Source organism: Podarcis bocagei, assembly GCF_964188305.1.
Source record: "Podarcis bocagei genome assembly, chromosome: 5".
Taxonomy (NCBI): domain Eukaryota; kingdom Metazoa; phylum Chordata; class Lepidosauria; order Squamata; family Lacertidae; genus Podarcis; species Podarcis bocagei.
Genome location: NC_138129.1, coordinates 58193780 through 58216116, shown reverse-complemented (window position 1 = coordinate 58216116; position 22337 = coordinate 58193780). Strand labels below are relative to the sequence as shown.

Sequence of the window (22337 nt, the reverse complement as noted above, 5' to 3'; positions counted from 1 at the left end):
TTCCTGATTTAGAGAAGGTGTCCCAGTTTCTGATTTGATCCAGGAATGTCCCGCTTTTTCATAGGATGTCCCTATTTTCACTGGAGAAAAGTTGGAGGGTATGGAATTGTCCAACTCCTGAGTCATCTGAAGACAATCCTGTATAGGGAAGTTTTTTTAATGCTTAATGTTTTATTGTGTTTTTATACATGTTGGGGCAACCCAGTAAGATGTGTGGGGTATAAATAGTAAAATTATCATTATGAAATGGGATGTCATTGGAGAAATGTTGGAGGGTATGAACCACCTGCCCTGTGGAGAGGGAGGGAGGCAAAGACAAAATCAAGGCCTGCTCCAATTGGACGGTCCATCTCCCCACCTGGGCAAAATTTCCACGTTATATACTTGTCTTAGTAGCTTAAAATTGTAAGTCCTCTTGGGTGCCTTGGCAGAAGGGCAGTATATAAATGCAATAAATCCGTCAATAATAAAAATTCCCCAGTTCATGGAGATGTAAGAGGTGCGATACTCAACCAGTCCTTGCCCTAAGCCCCACACATCCCTGTCATGGAAGCAATACAGCAGGATTGTTAATTGTGACTGTCTGGTATGAATATATTATGTCAGTCCTTCCAGTCCATTTCCAGTCCATATTAACTTTTAAAAGCCCTAAACAACTTACAGTCAGTTTACCTGAAGGATCACCTCCTCACATAAAACTGCCTCAACTTTAAGAACATATTTTGATGCCCTTCTCAATATACCACCACCAAACATGGTGCAGAGAGTGGCTGCTAGAGTGAGAGCCTTTTCAGTGGTGGCACCCTGGTTGTGGAATACTTACCCCAAAGAGACTTTATTTGTGGCGACACTGTGGTCTTTTTGGTACCTTTTAATTTTATTACTCTATTTTTTATTTATTTATGTCTTGAAACATTTAGTGCCTTTCAGATCTTTGGGATTTTTAAGATACATTGTTTAGAATATATATAACAAGATGAACTACTAAAACCTTTAAACCTACCTTCTATTATAGTACAGGTAACCTGCTGCTAATGCCAAAGTAAACAGAGCTAGTCCAAAAATAGTGGCACATACTATAAGGGCAGAAGTTACATGCGTCAAAACATCTAAATAGAAAAAAATATTTTGAAAGTTAATAGTATGTACTCAACATTTACTTTGTGGGTGTTTCTTCTTTAAAAAATCACACTTCTGTCACAAACCAGACACTTTGAATGTGCAAAGCTAATTAGACATTTATAGCAGCATATCCATGTTACTGAACGCAGGTCCTTTACACAGCTGTAAAGCAGAGTGACGTAGGGCAATTAAAAGTAGGTGGGATATGGGTGCTGACCTCTCCCTGTCCTTCACTTTTGACCATAACAATCCCTTCACAAAGTTGTGTTTTTGACCTTTTGACTCCAGTATCAGAAATAAACCCAGCTAACAGAAATTCTGCCATACATCTAGGGCTGAAAGGAGCAAAAGCAATGGGAAGAGAAGGGTCTCTTACTCCCTTCCTCCTCGGCTGCTTCCTCTGCTTTAAATTACCATCACCACTACTTTACAACAATCTATTTTTCCCCTATGGGCCAAGAGACAGATTACTTTAGAAGTATACATTTCATTCTGTAATTTGTCTATGCCCATAGGATAGAAAAATAGATGGTGAGTCTTTGGTCAGCATTGGCCTTTTAAAATTCTGTTTAAAACATAGGTAAAGGTAAAGGTACCCCTGCCCGTACGGGCCAGTCGTGTCCAACTCTAGGGTTGTGCGCTCATCTCGCTCAAGAGGCCGGGAGCCAGCGCTGTCCAGAGACACTTCCGGGTCACGTGGCCAGCGTGACGAAGCTGCTCTGGCGAGCCAGCACCAGCGCCGCACATGGAAACGCCGTTTACCTTCCCGCTATAAAGCGGTCCCTATTTATCTACTTGCACTTAGGGGTGCTTTCGAACTGCTAGGTGGGCAGGAGCTGGGACCGAACAACGGGAGCTCACCCCGCCGCGGGGATTCGAACCGCCGACCTTGCGATCAGCAAGTCCTAGGCACTGAGGTTTTACTCACAGCGCCACCCGCGTCCCACTCTTTAAAACATAGATGAGTATTTAAAAGTAATATTAGATCTAGCTGTATTTTTTCAACAATTTTCAAATTCAGCCTCTACAGTACTTTAATACATTTGGCACAGATTGTTTTGCCAATATGACAGAATGCATGCTGGCGACAAATGTATTGCTCTGCTTTCTTTTGAACCACATCAGCAAGGCTAAGAGTGGAGTCTTGCCATCTGGGCAGCCCAGGACCTCCATACACACTGCTCAAGCTTGCACCTCAGGGAGGTCACTTTGGTGCTGCTAATACAGTGGGTTTACTTCACCCACGGAGGCGCACTCCATTGTCTCTCAAGGCAGACAGATGCCAACAACAAATTATTGCCATCTCACTGACAAACAGAACTAAGTTGTTTAGACACATAATAGAACCAGCACTTCCCAAGGTGACACAACATAGTGAGCAGGAGAATAGAAAATTAATTAAGGATATGTTTCCGTGTTTTTGCCAGATTGCAGGCCTGCCTATCTAACAAGGCTTAAGATATTACCAATAAAACACTTATGGATTGTAAAAAAAAAGTACAGAATCACTCAAGGCAAGATGACTTGCCATTGCAGGATGACTCATGGGAAGTGCTTCATGAATGAAATAATAATGATGATGATGATGTTTGTCTACTCCATCTCCAGCAAATCTATCATATCAGTAGCTAGAACTTCAGAGACTAAGGCTAAGGTCTGTAGCAGAAGTCCATAAACAGGGCCCTGTAACCAGCAAGGAACTCAGAAATTGCAAGGCTCAATATTATGTTCCTTCCATTTTGAGTGATATCAGCCTTACAGAATCTTCCAAGGCCTCCAAGATTATACAAGCTCTATTACTCAGGCCACAATCTAGTGCAATCAGCAGTATGGGGCATACTAACTCTTATATTTATGCAACTTCATATACAGTATGTCACAATTTACTGATATGCCAAAAAGAGAAAGCACAGATGTTTAGAATTTGGTGTCAGACTAGAAATCCTTGAATACAATTCTTATTTATATTTATTTTTTATTTGTGTTAACATTTACAAGACATTTCCCAACTAAGAAGAGTCCTCAAGGCAATATTTTAAAAAACAGCAAAGAAAAGAAAAACAAACTTAACATTAATTTAGCACTGCCAGAGCAAAACAAGGACAAAAGTGAGCACAACGGACAACAAAGGCAGCGGCCTCAGCAAAACCAGCAGTCAGAGAAGATAACTTATCAATACTTAAAACCTGTTGGAAGTATGACATCCTTCCCTAAATATATGAAGGTTAATAAGGGGCCAGCAGTGGCGTAGTGTGGGTTGTCAGCACCCGGGGCAAGGCAAGTAATTTGCACCCCCTAACCCGTGGATTTGCGCCCCCTAACCCTAACCCCCAGATGTTGCGCCCGGTGCGGCCGGCCCCCCCTGCACCCCCCACGCTACGCCACTGGGGGCCAGAAGAGCCTTTCACAACTTTGGCTTCACTTCTCCAAATAAAAATATTTTAAATATAAAGAAAACATGGTTAGTAGGTCTGTCCTATGTTTAAAGAAATCTCAGCTGATCAATCAAGCTGGTTTTAATTTATTAATCTATTAAATCTGCATAAGTTTGCATTATTAAACATTTATTATGAAGCAAAAAATACTTCCTTAGTGCAAGAGCATTGCCATGATTTTCGTTGGGGTGGGCAGCCAAAGTAAAATACCCCTAAATAGGACATGGGGGGCAGGCTTCTGCTGGGGGGGGGGCGAGGAAGAACCTCAGATAATTGAGTACTTTCAATGATTTTCAATAATATTTGTGAAGTTCCCCCACCTTGACTACGCCCATGCCTTAGTGTTTTGGATAATGGATATATATTCTGCAGTACCATCTCAAAAGAGGCATTTCCTGTGTAAGAGGGAATGACCTTTCTAAAGTGCCATCTTCACTTTTGTATAAGTACTCATATTAAAAATGTTTAACATTTGGGAGGGAAATACATTGCCCAATTACTCAGGGACGCTTTTAAAAATCAGGATACATTTTTAAGCTATGCCTCTAACTAAGGAGTAGGTTGCAACATCCATTAGCGCCAGCCAGCATGGTCAATGGTTAGTGTTATGTACTGAAGTTCTCACCCTGGGCCAGCAGGGGGATACTGTAGATAGTTATGCAAATGAAGGATTGAAAGTGGCGTTCAGTGATTGGATAGTTTTAGAAAGTTGTTACAGTAACGTGGTACTGGAGCTCTATATAAGCAGGCTGAATGAGCCCTTCAGTTCAGTTTTGTCCTGGCCTGTGAATAAACAAGAGCTGTTTGAAAGCTGTGTCGTTTGATATGTTCACCCACAACTTAACAGTTACCAATGATGGGAGCAGCAGTCCAACAACATCTGGAGTCACAGATTCCTAACTCCCAAGGTTGCTATCAATTAAATGTTATAGCCTTAACTCTTAAAAAATATCATTTCTATTCTACATGTAAATTATAGCATAAATAACAGCAGCGTAAACCTACCTACAGATATTGGTACCGTTTCTGCTTTTGCCGATCGTTTCGTTCTTTCAACAACCGATGGACCTTTAAAAATGTGTTTAAAGAGATATAACAAGATTGGTAAACTCTCTTCCGTATCAAGATGCTTTCTTACCATGAGTGCTTTTAGAGGCGAAATTCTAAATCCCTTATGAGCAACACTCAAGTATTTCTTTTTTATTCTCTTTGAGGGTTGCATGAGATATTTCAGCATTTTTGTCATGTAGATTGATGCCTTTGCTTCATCCATTTCTGAAGTAAATACTTCATTCTTCACACCCACAGCAGTTTTAATGGCTGGAAAGGTAGGACTCATTAAGGAAGGCTGCACATAGTAAATTGTTGATAAAACTTCTATTCCATTTCCCCCAGATTTATTTTCTTTAGCTCTGAGCCACTTGACTAATTTCATTAATTTTTTGCTTCTGTACATTTTTATTTGAAATGCAGACTCCTTTATTTGTTGAATGTTGGGCATTACAGGTTCGTGTCCTGAGAATATTTTCTGTTTGCTGGCACTACTTCTTTGGTAAGTAAATGCATGTATAAACGGAAACTTCTCATTTGCATTCATATAATTTTTAGTTCTTGTTTTCCATTTTTGCAACTTGATATTTTCTCTGATAGGAAAGCTTGTCCCCCGCAGAAAACTTTTAGAGAACTGGCCATATTTTTCAAATCCCATATATGGGCTGCTCCATTCTACATTTAATATTTTCTTCCCATCAGTCATTCTGAATTGTTCTTTATTGTAAATATTTGTGTTCTCTTTAGAAAAGACCCTTTCGTTGACAGAAGTGAATATTCTATTACTGTTATTTTTAGATTTTTTCTTTCGTAGTACCTCAGCTTCAGTAAGCACTTTTTCTCTTGGTATCTGTGGTTTTACTAACTTTATCACCATACTTTCTAAACCTTCCTGATCTTTTTGGAAATATGCTTCTTCAACGTTTAACATCATATTTGTTTGACATGCTATATAACCCAATAGTGACCCAGCTCTTATGGAATTGTGCCTATTTTCAAAGTATGTGATTTGTAATTGCTCCTTTCTTTTAGTTTCAGATTTCTTTCTAGCACCATTCAAAATACTGTGCCAATTCACTTTTACTTCATAACCACCACATTTTCTGTTCAGAATATTCCTGAGTATGTGTCTTAAATAACTTTTTCTTCTCAGAATTAGCTCACTTCTTCCTAGATGTTTTCTTGAAATGTGTACACTTATGCTTCCATCTGTAATTGGATATGGATTTCCTTTATATAATATTACATATTTTAGCAAGATTTTATGCTGATAGTTCCTGTAAGCATTCTTCCTAGATGTTTTCAAATTTGTTCTGAAGCTGCTGTAATTTCTGATGCCCCTTTTCTGCGTTGACTGGTCTAAGATCACATTTCCTGATGTTCTGCATGAACAATTTTTTGCCGCTGGTACTGATACTTGTTGATACTCTAGTACGTGTCCTGCAACAAAGCAAACAACATTAATTTAATTAAAATATTTTAAGCTGCACCAAGTTCTAGTTATTATAAGGCTAAAGCTCAGTTACGTATAAAGCTAGTTTTGCCAGTGCACAGTTCTTTAGGACAGGGTTTATGAACAACTCCCTCAGCGCAGAAAACTTTACAGTATGGCAGACTTTCATAAATTTATAGTGGCATTATGTATCATCACAACTGCTAAGGACTAGTCCATATGTGGGGGTCTTGTAGTAAGATTAAAGCTTACTGGGAAATGATATATAATGAATTGAAAAGGATGATCAAAATAACTTTTATTTAAAAAACCCAGAAGCTTTTCTTTTAGGAATTATAGGGACAGAACTACCTAAATTGTACAGAAATTTATTTATGTTTGCTACTGTAGCAGCAATAATGTTACTTGCCTATAAGTGGAAAGAAGCAAGAGTCCCAGTAAAGGAAGAATGGATACAAAAACTTATGGGATATGCAGAAATGGCGAAACTTACCAGAAGAATAAGAAATCAAGATAACAAACTTTTTATAAAAGAATGGAAATTGTTTGTTGAATATTTACAGATAAATTGTAAACAGATAAAAAAAACATTAGGAGGATTAGTGTCATAACCTGCAGTTTTACAAGAGTATATATTTACAGTAGATAATTACATGAGTAAATTAAATGAACTTGGATATGCAGAAGATATTAATAAATAAAATTTAAAAACCACAGAAAGAGGGGGAAGGAAGTCAAATTTTGGAATTTCAAATTGATTGTAAAACTAATGAAATGTATAAATTTGAAAAGTATAAATAAAAAACTAAAACGACAACAACTGATAAGGACTAGGATTGTCATAACTGTAAAAGCCACATGATGCCTTCTGTCTCTCTTTGTCATACATCATACTGTAGCTTGACACAGAGACACGGTGCCTAGACAGGGTCTCCATGAAGCGCCTGTTTTAAATGCTATGCAAAAAGGGGGACTTTTCCCCTCAGCATCCCTTTCACCAGTAAGACCAGTAACCACTAATGGTGCATGTGGTGAGGCAGAGCCCCCCTGCCAAAAGAAGAATTGCTACAGCTTACCATGCTGCTGGAGCTGGGGAAGTAGCGAGGCATCGTGACCCCCAATCTGCCACACCCCTTAGTGCAACCCCATGGCCCAGTGCAATCCAAGCCATGTCTGCTCAGAAGTAATTCCTATTGAATTCAATGTAATTCACTCCCAACCAAGTGGCACCAGGATTACAGCCTTAGGCAGTGGACCTCCTGCTGTTGATGGACTCCAACTCCCATCAGTCTCAGCCAATCACAGACAATGGCCTGGGATGATGGGCATTGTAATCCAACAACATCTGGAGTGCCACAGGTTAGACCAGGGGTCAGCAAACTTTTTCAGCAGGGGGCCAGTCCACTGTCCCTCAGACCTTGTGGGGGGCCGGATTATATTTTTTTGGGGGGGGGATGCAAGAGCACCATGAGCTCCTGTGGCTGCTTACCTGTGTCTTGCGAGTGGCAGGGGCTGGTGGCAGTGGAGGGATGATGAGCGGAGCAGCGCGTGGAAGGGCTCCGGAGAGGGGCTGGTTAAAATGGCAGCCACTCGAAGCCCAGCCCCCTTCCTCTTCTAGGCAGGGCGGGGACAAGTCAGGAGGAGGGAGGTAGAAGGAGAGGGAAGAGGGAAAGTATGCACGTGCTGGCAATCCCTGCGGCGATCCCTGGACCATCTGTGGGCCGGATCCAGAAGGCAATTGGGCCTGATCCGGCCCATGGGCCTTAGTTTGCCTACCTATGAGTTAGACGCTGAGGGAAGTTACAACAGATTATATTTCTAATCAGCTATCACAGCAGCCATTAAAATATACAGTGGTGCCTCGCAAGACGAAAATAATTCGTTCCACGAGTCTTTTCGTCTTGCGATGTTTTTCGTCTTGCGAAGCACGGTCCGTCGCAACTGCGCCTCTTCAAGCGGCTTTTTAAAAAAAGTGCAAGACGTTTTCGTCTTGCGAAGCAAGCCCATAGGGAAATTCGTCTAGCGAAGCAACGCAAAACCGAAAAACCCTTTCGTCTAGCGAGTTTTTCGTCTTGCGAGGCATTCGTCTTGCGGGGCACCACTGTACCCAAATCAAGAGGAAAGCCTGCCTATAAGGAGATTGGAACTGCCAGCAGTTCCCTATTTGGTAGGAAACATAAAGGATAAACACACTGGTAATTTAATGTAGATTCATTTGAGACATCTCAGAATTACTATTGGTTTTTTTCTTGTTTGTTTAATTCAGATTTGACTTTGTATCTATGTGAATTCCACCATGGGTCTGGCAGTTGTATCTAACCGATAATGATTTTTGTTATGTCTGAAATATAAAGTTTCCTTTAATTCTCAGGTTTGAAAGTCAGAGAGTGACTCTAGATTTATATTGTTGGGAAATGGCAGTGCCTATGAAACTTGGAGAAGGTATTGAAGTCAATATATACCCCTGCCATGCTTACTGCGTTGAGGGCAGGGCACTAAAACCTCAGTCCCACCAAATAAATGCTACCCATGACTTCAAGCCCATACCACACAGTCCTCCCATTTTTCCCTTTCAAATACCAGGGACAGAGTGAGCAAGGAAGGAGCCCCCTAGTTTCATTTCGCAAACCCCATTCCCAGCTGTGACTCTATGCCTTCCTCTCACCTGGCCACACTTCCCAAAGGACAAGCAGATGGCCCAGAACAGGAGACCCTGTGACTGGCACCAGAACCAGCAGTGTAGCCATAAGGGATCTAGTGCTCAGCATGGCTTCCTCCTGGCTGGTGTAGAGGTAGAGTTGTTGTAAATGGTATGTTCCACAGCCGTCGCTGCTGTGATTGTTGGAATGGAACAGGCTGAGCAGGGCCTGACAGTTGAAAACAGTTGGAGCCTGCAGCTGTTATGGCTATGTTGTGCTTGGCTCAAAAGAAGTGATCAAGTCTCTCGTTAATATTTTCATTACCAGTTTACTGCTGCTACAGACCACCCTAAAGGGAGCAACCTTTTCTAGAGCTTTTATCACACAGATCCATAGGGGAGCCTTTGCAACTCCCCAAACACACTTGAATTCATCGGGCTGTAATAATCAGCGGGGACGCTGATAGGATGGGAAATCTCTATATGGAAATACAGAAGCAACTGCATCACCTACAATGTATTATTCCTCTGTGTGAGTACCTGGGAATCTGTGGAGGAGAGAAGAAGGTGGCAGGGAAAGATGAATGGCATTGCTGAGACACAATACCTCAGCAGTAAAAACATTACTAGCCTAGAATATCAGGGATTGCAGTCTATGGTTGCATTCCTAGTCCCACTTGCCTGCAAGTAAACCCTATCAAACTCAATAGGATTAATTTCTGAATAGGCATGGTTAGGGTTGCACTGTAAAATACAGCATAGCCCACCTAGTAAGCCCACACTGGTAAGATAAGGCAACAGTAATGTCTGTAGCTAAGAAAAGCGTTCCTACTTTTGCAGGCCAGCAAAACCACAATGTTACTCTGAGGAGACCCAGAATGTCCCATGCATGTCAAAGGTCTCAGGCACAAGCAGCATGTAAGGTCAAACACATGATACATCTACTTATTAAACAAAAGTGCAATGAATGTGAATATGGGAATAATGAGTTTATATCAGTTCTTGTGTTTGTATGGTAAGTCATTGTCCATTTTATATTGAATTTGTTAGAGATAATTCATGGATAGATAGATATGGTGAGGTATAACTGGCAATAAAACTATAGAACACACTCATGCCCCATTCCAGACTGGCAATTAAGGGATGGGGGTAAACCCTTTCCTCCAAGCTGTCTTACTAACAAAAAGCTGCCTTCTCTCAAAGATGTCCCACAACCAAAACATATGACTGTGGCAATCTTGCTAGCTAATTCTCTGGCCTAACACACAACACCTGATCCACAGGGTACACCTTACAATTTGGACACCTGGCCCAGCAAGCAGGCTGCAAAAGAAAAAGCACAATTGGGCTCCATAGAGGGCTTAGCACACTTGATGACTTTTTTATTTACGGTACTTAGGCTCAGACCTCCTGGGACTTCCTAACATAACTCCAGTTCACCTCCCCCTTCATAGCAAATATCATCTTAAGAAGGATTTAAGCCCCCCCCCCCCCGGTGCTGCAGTTTTAATTCAGGCCTAGGCTTGCAGGAGCTGCTGTTTTTAATTTTATACCTTTTACATAAAAATTGCAATCACTGATTTCTTGTTATGTCCAGTTTGGCCCACTACCATGTCCAGTTTGGTCTCACTACCATTGAAGTTTGGTTGACAACTCAAGCCTCTTCATAGCTGATTTTAAAAGTCTCATGAGCGTCTCCTCTGAGCTCCCAGAAAGAAAACATGATTGCTGATTTACTCCCAAGTAAATGTGAACAGGATTTCAATTGCTGTTTGAATGGTAAAACTACTTGTACTTTGAAAAATCAGACATCTGAAAAGTTAATACAACTAAACTGTAGCAGCGTATCAAAAACCTTAAACAACACTCAGAGACTGGTGTAAAGGAAAATTATTCATGCAGGAAAAATACCACCAACCCAACAGGAAACCCAATAGTCATTGAAGAAGAGCCAATACAAATACCCCCCAAAGTCCCAGCCACTCCAAGAGCAAGCTGTAATACACTGTGGCCCTGCCATATTGACATAGGCTATTTCCCCGGCAATTCCTTGGATTTCATAACGGTCTGGATTTTTAATAAACGGGTAATTCCTGTTCAGCTTTACAGAGGGCTGAACACTGCCATGAACAGTGGTGAGTAGTACCACTGATCAGTATAGGTATATGCAATATTATTTTACACAGGTATATAAAAATATAAAGATTTTGTCTATATACCTTGCCATACTAGACCTGATGCAACATGACAAGGAGCCAAAAGGTTGACTAAGATTGATAAGCCAGATATAAACAAGGCTTCTAACTTATTAGTAATTAGAGGAACAAAATTACCATTGTGTAGGTCTTCTGGGAAAGGCTTTAGTGAAAAATGTACAATGTAAAGGAACTCAAATGCCTCTTAATTGTTAATAACTTTCAGTTTTGTCCTCTAGAACTAATCGGCTTGTTTTATGTTTGCAGAGTTCTCTCCATTTTTGTAGCTTTTCAGCCTTTTGTCATCTCATATAGGAACAGCGGTACATGGCTTCAAGAACCGGAGTTCAAATAAGACTGTCTAACATAGCCTCATCGTATAGCTCTGCTACTTAATATTGAATATTATGTACAGAATCATTTCTGAAATAGTTAAAAAAAATATACCAGCTGCAGAGTGGTGATGATCTTAACTGACTTTTACCAGTAGCTTTTTATTGTCCACAAGGTGGTGCTCTGTCAAACAAGTAATAAAACAGAAGGGGATATGATCTTGGCTCTGGGTGTATCATGTTGTTCACTCTTAAGCCATGAAGGACTGTAATATTACAGACACACACACACACACACACACACACACAGAGACAGAGAGAGAGAGAGAGAGAGAGAGAGAGAGAGAGAGAGAGAGAGAGAGAGAGAGGAGAAATGCATAATGTAACAATAATTTATTAGACATAAACACACTGTAAAGAGCTATTGTTAATGATTAAATATTATATGGAATTATGATACCATTTAGTTTGATTTCACACCCACCCTATCCCTTAGGCTTAAGATGACAAACATCAGTTTTAAAAACTGCATTTGCAAAATGCATAAAACGTGGAATTTAAACACTTACAAACAGAAAACTGAAATGGCTCTGCACTCATCATCACCGATCACTACAATATGCATTTGGGGGAAATTCCTAGCCTAAGTTTTGGCATGTCACCAGATACAAAGTTCCAGGCTAGGGATCAGCTGCTAATAACTTGTCTCTGTGGGCCCAAAACAATTCAAACTCAGGACAATTTCAAGAGGTCCATTCTCTGTTGAATATCAAGATTGCATATGGGAAGGTGCTTACTAGGTAGTATAGACACCAAGGCATTCCAGTTTAGCACCTATCCAAATGGTGCCAAGTGTGTGCCATTTTAGCCATACTTTTTAAAATTATCATTTCATTATCACTCTTTTGCCTTAAATAATTTGAAATACTTAAGCAATAGTGCTTAATTTTTTTAAGTACTTTAGCACATATTAAAAAACTAAATAAGAACAGTGTGTGCACACACGCAAACACAGAGCCTTTCCAGTTAACACCATTTTATCAACACATGAATCCCCTCCCCCATTTTTACTGTTTCCTCCTTAATGCCAAAGTATCAACGATAGCTTAGAAATTTAAAGAGCACTTCAGAAATTATTTTTTAAAATTGATCTGGAACAAATGGCATAAAAAATGGCATACTCTGTTTAATTGTTCCTTTGGCATCCACACAGTTGTTTGACACCCTCTGTGGAATGTAGAAGAAAGCAGAGAGAGAGAGAGAGAGAGAGAGAGAGAGAGAGAGAGAGAGAGAGAGAGATCGCTATAACTCTCAATATGTGAAAAGAAAAGTGCAATTCCTCATACAGCTTGCAATGACAAAATAAGAATAGGCCAGGACTAAGTGCTGCCAGAGCTGGAAACACCCACAGTCTCTATGACTATAGAACGTTTTTTACATGTAACAATTTAGAAAAATAATAATTATTGGTGATAACTTACTTGTTTTATACTGCAGTGTATTTCACAATAGTGAAGTTCCATGGACAATGCTTAGTGCAGCACAAAAACTTTAAAAAATATATGCATATTGCTAACAGGAAGGAATTTAGAGTTGTAGTAGCATCCTGTAGGATGTGTATATTTCATTTTGATACACGATGATTTACAGAGGGCTGCGCTTTCAGCTATACGTTCTAGTCATTGTGGTATTAGGATTACTGCGGCTACATCTAAACACAGGAAATAAGTACAAGTATATTGGTAGATATGATATCTATTTCCCACTTTTTAAAAACAAACTGTTTCAATGTCTACATATTACAATTAAAAGAAATGGATTATAATTTGCAGAAACAGGTCACCAGCAAAAAGAACAAAAGAACACAAACTGGCAGTCAATATTATTGTAATATTAGCATTGGTTTCCAGGCTTAGGGCAAACTACCATTTACAATGGAAATGAATGACTATACCTCTGTTTTTAATTACAAATAGCAGTGGCAGGGGGGCAGGAGGAATTGGGACTAGCCTGTGAGGGGTCAGCTGTTTTTTCTTTGTACTTGGAGCCTCTATATCTCAGGAGGAAAACACAAACTCCACATCAATTTCCCTTAGTAGTTAATATCATAATATGCTGATGCTCAGAGCTTATATAGAAGTCAAGGAGAAAGGTAAGACTGCCTACCTGCCGTCTAGGTACTACCTCTTTAGTGGAATCATGGTCAGAATGCACTACATGTGTTAGCAGCATACAGTTCTTAAAGCAAATAGACTTCCAGGAGCCACCTTGGCTGAAGAAGTAAAAAGGCAGTAATTTCAGAGGCAGTAGCTGTTGGCACAAACTCAACTCTGGGACAATTTGGTCTTGTCAATACTGTACTGCCGTTTGTTTCCTGCCACCCTTACAAAAGGGGATTCCACTACAGCCATATTGTTATAGAGCTGTCATTTCAGTTCATCCCAGTCACTCAACGGTTCAGCAACCCAAAGGAGTCTGAGAATGAAACTGTAACACTGTAAATATGGACATGAATACCATGGATAGAAATTTCTTCCAGTAGCACCTTAAAGACCAACTAAGTTAACTTAGTTGGTCTTTAAGGTGCTACTGGAAGGATTTTTTTTATTATGGATAGAAATTGTCTTTGTGTGAAAACTAGGTCTCCGTAGATGCGTACATTGGGTCTTGAATTTCTGTTAAGGCCTATGGCTACTATGCAGATAAAACCAAACTAACTGTATTAATTACTGAAAAGCTGAGAAGCAGCAGGAGGAATTAAACACCGTGCTCTTCCAACTACTTTGTAGAGGGGGAAGGAGAGCTTGCGCTGACAGTGTTCTAGGGAGAGCAGAGGGGAGGGGTGGTTTTTTTTGGGGGGGGTGCAGGATGCACAGAGGGAAGAAAGAGGAGAAAGTCCCATTGCATTATCAGGACTTGCTGTGCTGACTCCCACAAGCACACCTAGTTAGTTGAATCTAGCCCAGTTACCGTACATTGCAAATTTGCTTAATTTTAATTTTTTTAAAAAAAAAAAACACTACAGTGTTAACAAATCAATGTAAATAATTGAAACCTAAATATTATTGTTTTGTCTATTCTTAGTAGAACCACTTGTTACTAATATGACACAAATGAGATAAACTTCACTCACACAGTGCCAAATAATTGATGCCAGTCAAATGACAAACTCTAATGACAACAGGTATTGTTAAGCACACTGTTGCATATTTTATGCTGCTTGACTCATCTTAAAAAGTGGCATCTGATAAATCCCACAAGCCGACTCAGTGACTAGCTTGGGATACAGGCCCAAGCAGGCTATTGACTGATGGCTCTTGACAGTTTCTAGTGAAGTGGATCAGTTTAATGCTAGACTCATAGTGGATAATTCATACTCTTATCCATAGGCCTCTGAGAATTAAAAAAACTGAGCAAATATCATGGATAAGAAGGAGACCATTTTCTCACATGGGAACAAGGCCCAGGACACTCTGATGTAAAATAAAAAGTACATAAGGGGAGCTATGTTTTATACACCTTGGGGGGTGCCCTGTCAGTTGGGGTGCAAAAGAGCCCCTTGTCTGAACTGACAGTGGAGGTCGGATTGGACCTCTCTCTCTCTCTCTCTCTCTCTCTCTCTCTCTCTCTCTCTCTCTCTCTCTCTCTCTCGCTTTTCTTGTCAGTTAGTCAAGGCATTTCTTTTCTGGAATGCCTTGACTCTGGAGCCAAGTGAGGATTCCCAGGTAAGAGCCTCCCTCTCTTGTGTGGGCAGGTAATCCCTCCCCTACCTGGCCTGGTCTCCTTGGCAACGCTTCCCCCAGGTGGGATTGGACAACTGACTGAGGTAGGCGGAGACCTCCAGGTATCCCACCTGAGGGAAGGCAAGCCAAGCCTATGCTGATGGAGCCGCTCCAGATCTTGGGGCTTCGCGCGTCCACGCAAAGGGCGCCCCCCCCCCGTTTTATGCGGGGAGCGATCATTCTGGCAGGCTTTTGGCCTGCCATTTTCAATAGTGTTTAGTGGACTAGATTCCTGCCTGAGAAGTTTTTATCCTCAGCACTTGTCTCTCTTTATATTTTAGTAGTTTATTCTTTTGGGGTTTGTTTATTTGGTAATTTTAACAGCTTGTAAGATGCCCAAAGTATTGCTACTGCAAAAGGAGGGCAAGGTATATCAGTACTGGGCAGTATCCAACTATGCCCTGTCAGAGCAAGGATTTATGCTTAACGCCACAGAACTCCCTCTTCCTCATCCCTCCCAGTGCCGGATTTACGTATGAGCTAAACAAGCTATAGCTTAGGGACCCACTCTCTTGGGGGGCCCAAAAAAATTTAAAGGAAAAAAACTGGGCATACATAAAAAACAAAATGGCTTTGGATACCTATTAGGTCCATAAATTACCGTATTTTTCGTCCTATAGGGCGCACCGGCCCATAGGACGCACCTCAGTTTTTTGGGGGGAAATGAATTAAAAAAAATATTTTCCCCCCAGCCACGGCTGCCGCCCCAAGCCTTGCACACACCTGCCTGAAGCACAGGGCGCCCTCCGGAGGGCGCCCCGTGCTTCGGGCTGCAGGCTGCCGCCCCAAGCCTCGCGTGCCTGGTGGGACCTCCCGCCGGGTGTGCAAGGCTTGCGCACACCCGCCCAAAGCACGGGGCACCCTTTGGAGGGCGCCCCATGCTTCGGGCTGCAGGCTGCTGCCCGCAAGCCTTGTGAGCCCGCGGGAACTCCCGCCGGGCTTGCAAGGCTTGCAGATAGCTTCCTGAAGCCTGGAGAGCGAGAGGGGTTGGTGCCTCTCGCTCTCCAGGCTTCAGCGAAAGCCTGCATTCGCCCCATAGGACGCACACACATTTCCCCTTCATTTTTGGAGGGGGGAAAGTGCGTCCTATGGGGCGAAAAATACGGTACCCTACAGCATATATTCAACACAAAAAACGGCAACAATTTGTTGTTGATAAAGGACAGCTGGACATATAAAGGGTCCCATTACCTTCAGTAGCTTAGGGCCTCATCAAACCTAAATCCGGCCCTGCTCTCGCCCACATGACCCACACTCCCCCCAAATCTGTTCTAAAGGGCTGAATGAAACTCAACCCCAAATAACAATTGTTGCTGTTATTATTTTCAGACCAAATATTCAAGATAGCAGTTGAGATGCAACTTTAAAGGCAGTTGCTGGCTTTGTTTCTCCAGCACCTTCATTGTGTAAGTTACGTTTGTGAGGTTAGCTGTGAAACATCCCTCTGGGTTCATCTGCCTGCAGCTATCATAAAGCTTCTTCAGCCTTGACTCTCTTTGAATCAAAGATTGTATAGAAGGACATAGCACTGGTATGTATGCTTCCTCTCACCAAAAATATTGAGGCCAAATGCAACTCTCTTAGATCTGCTCAACTGGTTTCATTTCAATAATGCTTTCTGTTTTTAAGTTACAAAGAAAACTGTCAGTAATCTGCTTTTTCACAATCTGCTCTTTTTTATTTCTTCACTTGAAAAGACAGTATTCTATAACAGTCTTTGTGTGTATGTCAGAAATATAGCTATTGCATGCCCTGGGGAAATATAAACAATCTGCCATATGGCTCATTATTGTTTTTGTCATTACTAGATTCCCAATAGCATATTTCTTCATTTGACACAATTGCCAAACAGAACACAATTGTGTTATTGAGATTATACAATCCATGCAGACAGTGTGTGAAACCCTGATTCTTAGACTTTCCTCTAGCTTGTGTAGCTTTAGTGGTTTAATAAGCAACTACACTGGTGTCTCAGTTCAAGTACAAATAGGTTTTTTATGCTTCAAGGAAGGGGAAAGGGCATATTGTATACAGCACTTGCTATTTTAACCTCCAGAGTATTTTTTTTTAAAAAAAAATGGCATTGTATAGGTTTTTTTTTTGAAAAAATAGAGAATATGGCTGAAAGGTTAATAATGAGTACATACTCTATGCAAATAAAAGCACGTGATATAAAATATATTGGGTTACTGCATTAGAAAAGCAAGATATTTCTGAAGTAATGTACTCTTAACAAAGGCCACCAAGTTAACAGTAACTCTTTTTCTCATGTTAAACTAAGTAACAAAAAACTTCTAGATGGCTTTTCTGGCAAAATTATATTCAATGTGACATGCAAACAATTGCTATCACTAAAATAATGAACATTAATTAACCAATGTAATCACTAAGGCCATGATCCGGCACGCACTAGCATTTAACCAAACAGGTTCAAACAAAATACAAAATGTCCTTTCTCATTTTGTGCTATTTTATTCCTTTTCTGTTTTTTAACAGTGGAATAAATATAGTTGTTCTATACAGTGGTGCCTCGCAAGACGAAAATAATTCGTTCCGCGAGTCTTTTCGTCTTGCGATGTTTTTCGTCTTGCGAAGCACGGTCCGTCACAACTGTGCCTGTTCAAGCGGCTTTTAAAAAAAAGCGCAAGACGTTTTCGTCTTGCGAAGCAAGCCCATAGGGAAATTCATCTAGCAAAGCAACACAAAACCGAAAAACCCTTTCGTCTAGCGGGTTTTCGTCTTGCAAGGCATTCGTCTTGCGGGGCACCACTATATTATAAAACAGCAGCAACGTCACACCAAATATTTTAGAGATGGTCAAATGAGTTTTATCTAAAAGTTTCCAAAGTGACTCATGCTGATATTTAGCAGTTATTGGAATTTCTTTTACTATTCAGTTCATTGTGGAGGAATGACCAACTGTTCTGCATACATAAAAAAGGATTTTGCACAACAAGGCAAATGGACATGATAAATGGGTATACAATTGCACATAGTGCTGAGAAAGTGGAAAACGAGTTTATCTTCTCCCCTCATAATGCTAGAACCCAGAATCATCCCATTAGGCTGAACAGTAAGAAACTCAGGACAGTCAGAAGGAAATAATTCTTCTCACATTGCACAGAATCCACTTACACAAAGTGTAGTGATGAAAACCAACTTGGTTGGCTTTACTAGGGGATTAGAGAAATTCATAGAGGATTAGGCTATCAATAACTACTGGTCGTAAGGGCTACATCAGTGGCAGCACATGCGATGCAATGGAGCCACCCTCCCAAAAACAGGGAAAAGTGGTGGTGAGGTTGGACCTGCACAGTTGCACCAGAGAGGCTGCCACTGCCCAATCCAGCATTGCCACAGGTGCACCTGTGTAGCCCTCACCTGGCTGCCCCACAGCATATCCGGGTAAGCTGCAGTGCTGCCATGTTTGAAGCATGAGTCTGCCCCATCACAAACATCACTACTGGTTTATATATCACCCATTAACAGAGGCAGTACACATCTGAATACCAGTTGCTGGTTGGGGAACATGAGCAAGTGACTGCTATTCTGCCCATGTCCCGCTTGTGGTCTTCCCAGAGGCATCTATTTGGCCTCTTGGAATATGAACTAGGTAGGCCATTGGTCTGTTCCAGCATAGTTTTCTTACATTATAAATTGATTTGAGATGTTTGTTTTGTTCTAGCCTGCATTTATCTGAAAAGCGTTTTTTCAAAGTGGCATACTCTTTATAAAAAATAATCAATACAATGCAGATTGCTGTAGGAACACATTAAAGTTTATGTGACAAGTGTACTGTTAATTGACAGTAACCAAACATAAAAAATGAATCTTACAAAGCACTGGGGGTTGTTTGCATTATGAGTGTATGTAGATCCAAAGCATATACGGCGTATTCTCTTGTTTTCTCTCACTATTACATAACAGCAGCAAAACAGGGAATAACATAGCTGTGAGTGGAATCATTTTAACTTGAAATGACTTATCTCCAAGAGCTAGGCTCTGTTCCCACCCCCACCCCATATTGATTTTAACAAAAGAAAGAAAAATGCTCATTATATAAATAAATTAATCAAAACTAAAAGAAAATTTAATTCCTTTTCTTTTTTAAAAAGACAAATAGTACCTTGAGCAGATATGAAGCTCCCACAACAGAGTTGTTGTGGGGATGAAATAGGGAGGAGGAGAACCATGTACACCACCTTTAGATGGTATATGAATGTAATAATAAATAAATATTATAAGAGGGAATGTCTAGGAAAGCACACACTTGTCTGTAGAGAAAATTGTCCTTTAAAAAGAAATCCAAATGGGTTTTCCTATTGGCCAGTAATATAGATGTACAAAAGTGAGAAAGGATGTGAAATACGATGTAGTAATCTCCCAGACCTTTGGTCACAGTGATGAAAACTAGAGGAAAAGCGCTCTCTCTCTCTATATATATATATATATATATATATATGCACAATGAATATACTCTTTTCAAACTGCAAAGCAAAGAGCTATGGAAAGCCCACTTATCAATGGTACTTAGCTTTGGGGAGGGAATAATAAGGAACTGGTCTGCGCTGCATTTTTTCCTGAGATTTCACCATGTATTGGGGTCATGAGTCAGAAATGCACAGCGCCACATGAAATTGTTGGCAAACTGAACTCATGGCAATGCACTCTGATGACAAGGGTACCTTGGGCAACCCTGTAGCGCTGCTTCAGTCAGCCCACATTCTGCTGTGCTTCCAGGGTTGTGCGAACTGACCTTTAGTTCCATATACATGCCATTTAGGCCTGGGTGCCAAAGAATCTTTATGATTGTTTTTCCTTCTTTTTTTAGCTGTAATGCAAACATTAACACCTGCATGGCTCAAGTTGGGTTTCTCTAGCCATAGTTGAGCAGCTAAATGAAAGCCTGATTCTTTACTGTGTTTTTTTTCACAGACACCTTCTGTGGCATTTATAAGAGGAAATCTCTTCATAACAATCCCATGAGCTGCGTCATGGGCACAGCAGTTCATAGGACCAGGAACGAAGACCCTGGCTCTGATGCTATGACAACACAACTGGTGTCTTTTTCCTCCTATTTGGGGTGAAATGGGCCTTCCTGGCCAATCTGAGCTAGTGAAATCCTGGGCTTTTCTGCGTTTGATAAATTTGGTTACCTGACAAATAGCAGCAGAGCCAAATAGTATTGGATTTGTCGATGAAACTGTGGAAGCTGCTTTTTTCAATGCTGTGGTTACAAACAACCTTTTCAGATTTCATTCCTTGCTCAATAAAGCATTGATCTGTAATGAAATAATGAAAGAAAAGCCACTTTAAATGATAAGGAAATCGGCAGCAACAATTTGTAAAGCATGTTATAACTGTTTGCTATCGTTCTTCTGGAGTACACATTTAGTAAATTACTGGAACATATTGTTAGATGAGTTATATATATATTGGGTGGTATTTTACTAAGTATTTCCAGACAAAACAATTTTTTCAAAAAATATTTATAGCCATCTTTCCTTTTGCTCTCTTATTTTATCATCAGAGGAACCCTGTAAGGTTAGCTAGTGAAGTTCATGCCTGGGATTTGAACCAGAACAGATCCAGGGAAATAAATTTATTTAAGCAAGTCAGTGAGCCATGACATGACCAGATACCACCACCCTTTGTAAAATGCAAGCTTTAAGTGGGAGCAAGTTGAGTGTGGCTTCTCTAGAGGCCATAAAGAAATTAATGAGGGTGATAGAATGGACTCAGCAGTATACAAACATGGCTGCCAATATGCCTTCATTCAGTTTTAATATGTCCATTCAGTTTAGTTACTAGTTGCTACCATAGAGCAGAACAATCCTTACAAGCATTGTATAAAACAAAAAATAAACAGAACTAAACACCCAGAGGTCTGTATAGGCAAGATGCTGAATGCGGCTTATATACGTTTTCTTCTTAACCAGATATCAGTACAGTAATCCAGACTGACAGAATGTTGGCTCCTGCCATTTCTCTCATCCCCACAGTCTTGCTCCACCATACCTATTTTCTGTTATGGTGGTATGAAAAATGAGAGTGCAATTGGCATTAAACAAATTAGTTAATTTTTAGTTAATACAAAAGACAGACAATATTTCACCAAATACATAGGTCTATTACAAATAAAAGCTAATGAGGCATTGTGGTCCATCCAATTACTTGATGTTATTTTTCACATTCCAGAGGACGAGATGGTTGGATAGTGTTCTCGAAGCTACCAGCATGAGTTTGACCAAACTGCGGGAGGCAGTGCCTGGCATGCTCTGGTCCATGGGGTCACAAAGAGTCGGACACGACTAAATGACTAAACAACAACAACAATTTTTCACATTCAAGGCCGCAATATTGCCTGGAAGTAAGCTCCAATGAAACCAGTGGGACTTGCTTCTGAGTAAACATAACAGACAAGACTCACAGTTTAACTGTCCTTCAAGCAACCAAAACCATTGGCCATAATCAAAAACATCTTCAGAAATGAGCAGCTTCTTACCCTGTACTGCTGAAAACAAAAGCTGTTTGATATTTATGAAGATTCCCACATAGAGATGGAGCTGATGAAGCCATTTAAACAGCAACAGTGAATCTCTCCTCTCAACCTTACAGGAAGTTGGGTTCTCAGAATTATCGAGGTTGCATATTGCAACTCTGCATATGTATATCATTGGTTTTCGAAGCACAGCATTTCTTAGCACTGCTTTGAGAGGCAAAGGCTCAAGAATTCATTTTCTAAAACGTTTGAATGTTTTCTTCTTTCCTTTTTTTGTCACAGTAAACACTTTCAGGGATTTCTACTTTGAACAAAAAAAGTTTTGTTCCTCTGTTATCTTGACATTGCACATTTCTTTATTGTGCAGTAGCTAATAACTGCAAATCCTGTGTGTAAAAAAAGAATAGGCTACTTTCATTCTGTGGAAAGTTTGACCTCAAGGGCATAGAAACTGTTGACTCATTGTTTTTACTGCATATACTATTAGCCCTTTGTCACATTCTGAGAATGACATCATCTTCATCGCAGTTAGTAGCAGGTACTGGGTAAATTAAGAGCCCTCTGCTTTGCCAGGTTTTTTTTAAAGGGTATACTTCTCAAATTAACAGTATATTTCTAGTTCCACCACTTTAGGCTATTATTTCTGACTAATCACATGTAGGAAAAGCTTGTAATCAGAATAGGAGTTGCTCAGAGTTTTCACCCTCCCCCACTGCGCATTCTGTTGCAAAGATCTAGACTTCTAGGCATGTTGCCAGGGAGAGCAAGGACTGAAGGATGAGTGCAATTGTCAGCACTTGCCTCTGCAAAAGAGGGTGGGATTTGAGA

The 22337-nt window shown here is 40.6% G+C and overlaps 1 protein-coding gene and 1 long non-coding RNA gene across 8 annotated transcripts in view; one reads left to right on the top strand and one right to left on the bottom strand.

Moving 5' to 3' along the window:
* LOC308587227 (uncharacterized protein) overlaps positions 1 to 22337 on the bottom strand; it is a 34587-nt gene that overhangs the window by 5915 nt on the left and 6335 nt on the right. For 2 of the 4 annotated variants that reach the window (XM_081194619.1, XM_081194622.1), the window contains exons 2-4: positions 20164 to 20289; positions 4563 to 6047; positions 1004 to 1109 (exon numbers count right to left, since the gene is read on the bottom strand). In XM_081194619.1, coding sequence (XP_081050745.1) covers positions 1004 to 1109; positions 4563 to 6047; positions 20164 to 20289 — 1717 coding nt within the window. Of the gene's footprint in view, positions 1 to 1003; positions 1110 to 4562; positions 6048 to 8725; positions 8858 to 20163; positions 20290 to 21512; positions 21700 to 22337 lie in introns of those variants that run through there. The other 2 variants (XM_081194620.1, XM_081194621.1) reach the window with 2 other exon arrangements.
* On the top strand, positions 9126 to 20170 carry LOC308587229. Of its 4 annotated transcripts, XR_014008298.1 has the most exons (5): positions 9126 to 9230; positions 9539 to 9616; positions 16337 to 16413; positions 18497 to 18620; positions 19943 to 20170. It is a non-coding gene; the product is annotated as an uncharacterized lncRNA (long non-coding RNA). The 4 variants fall into 4 exon arrangements; XR_014008297.1 differs by lacking the exon at positions 18497 to 18620; XR_014008296.1 differs by lacking the exons at positions 16337 to 16413; positions 18497 to 18620.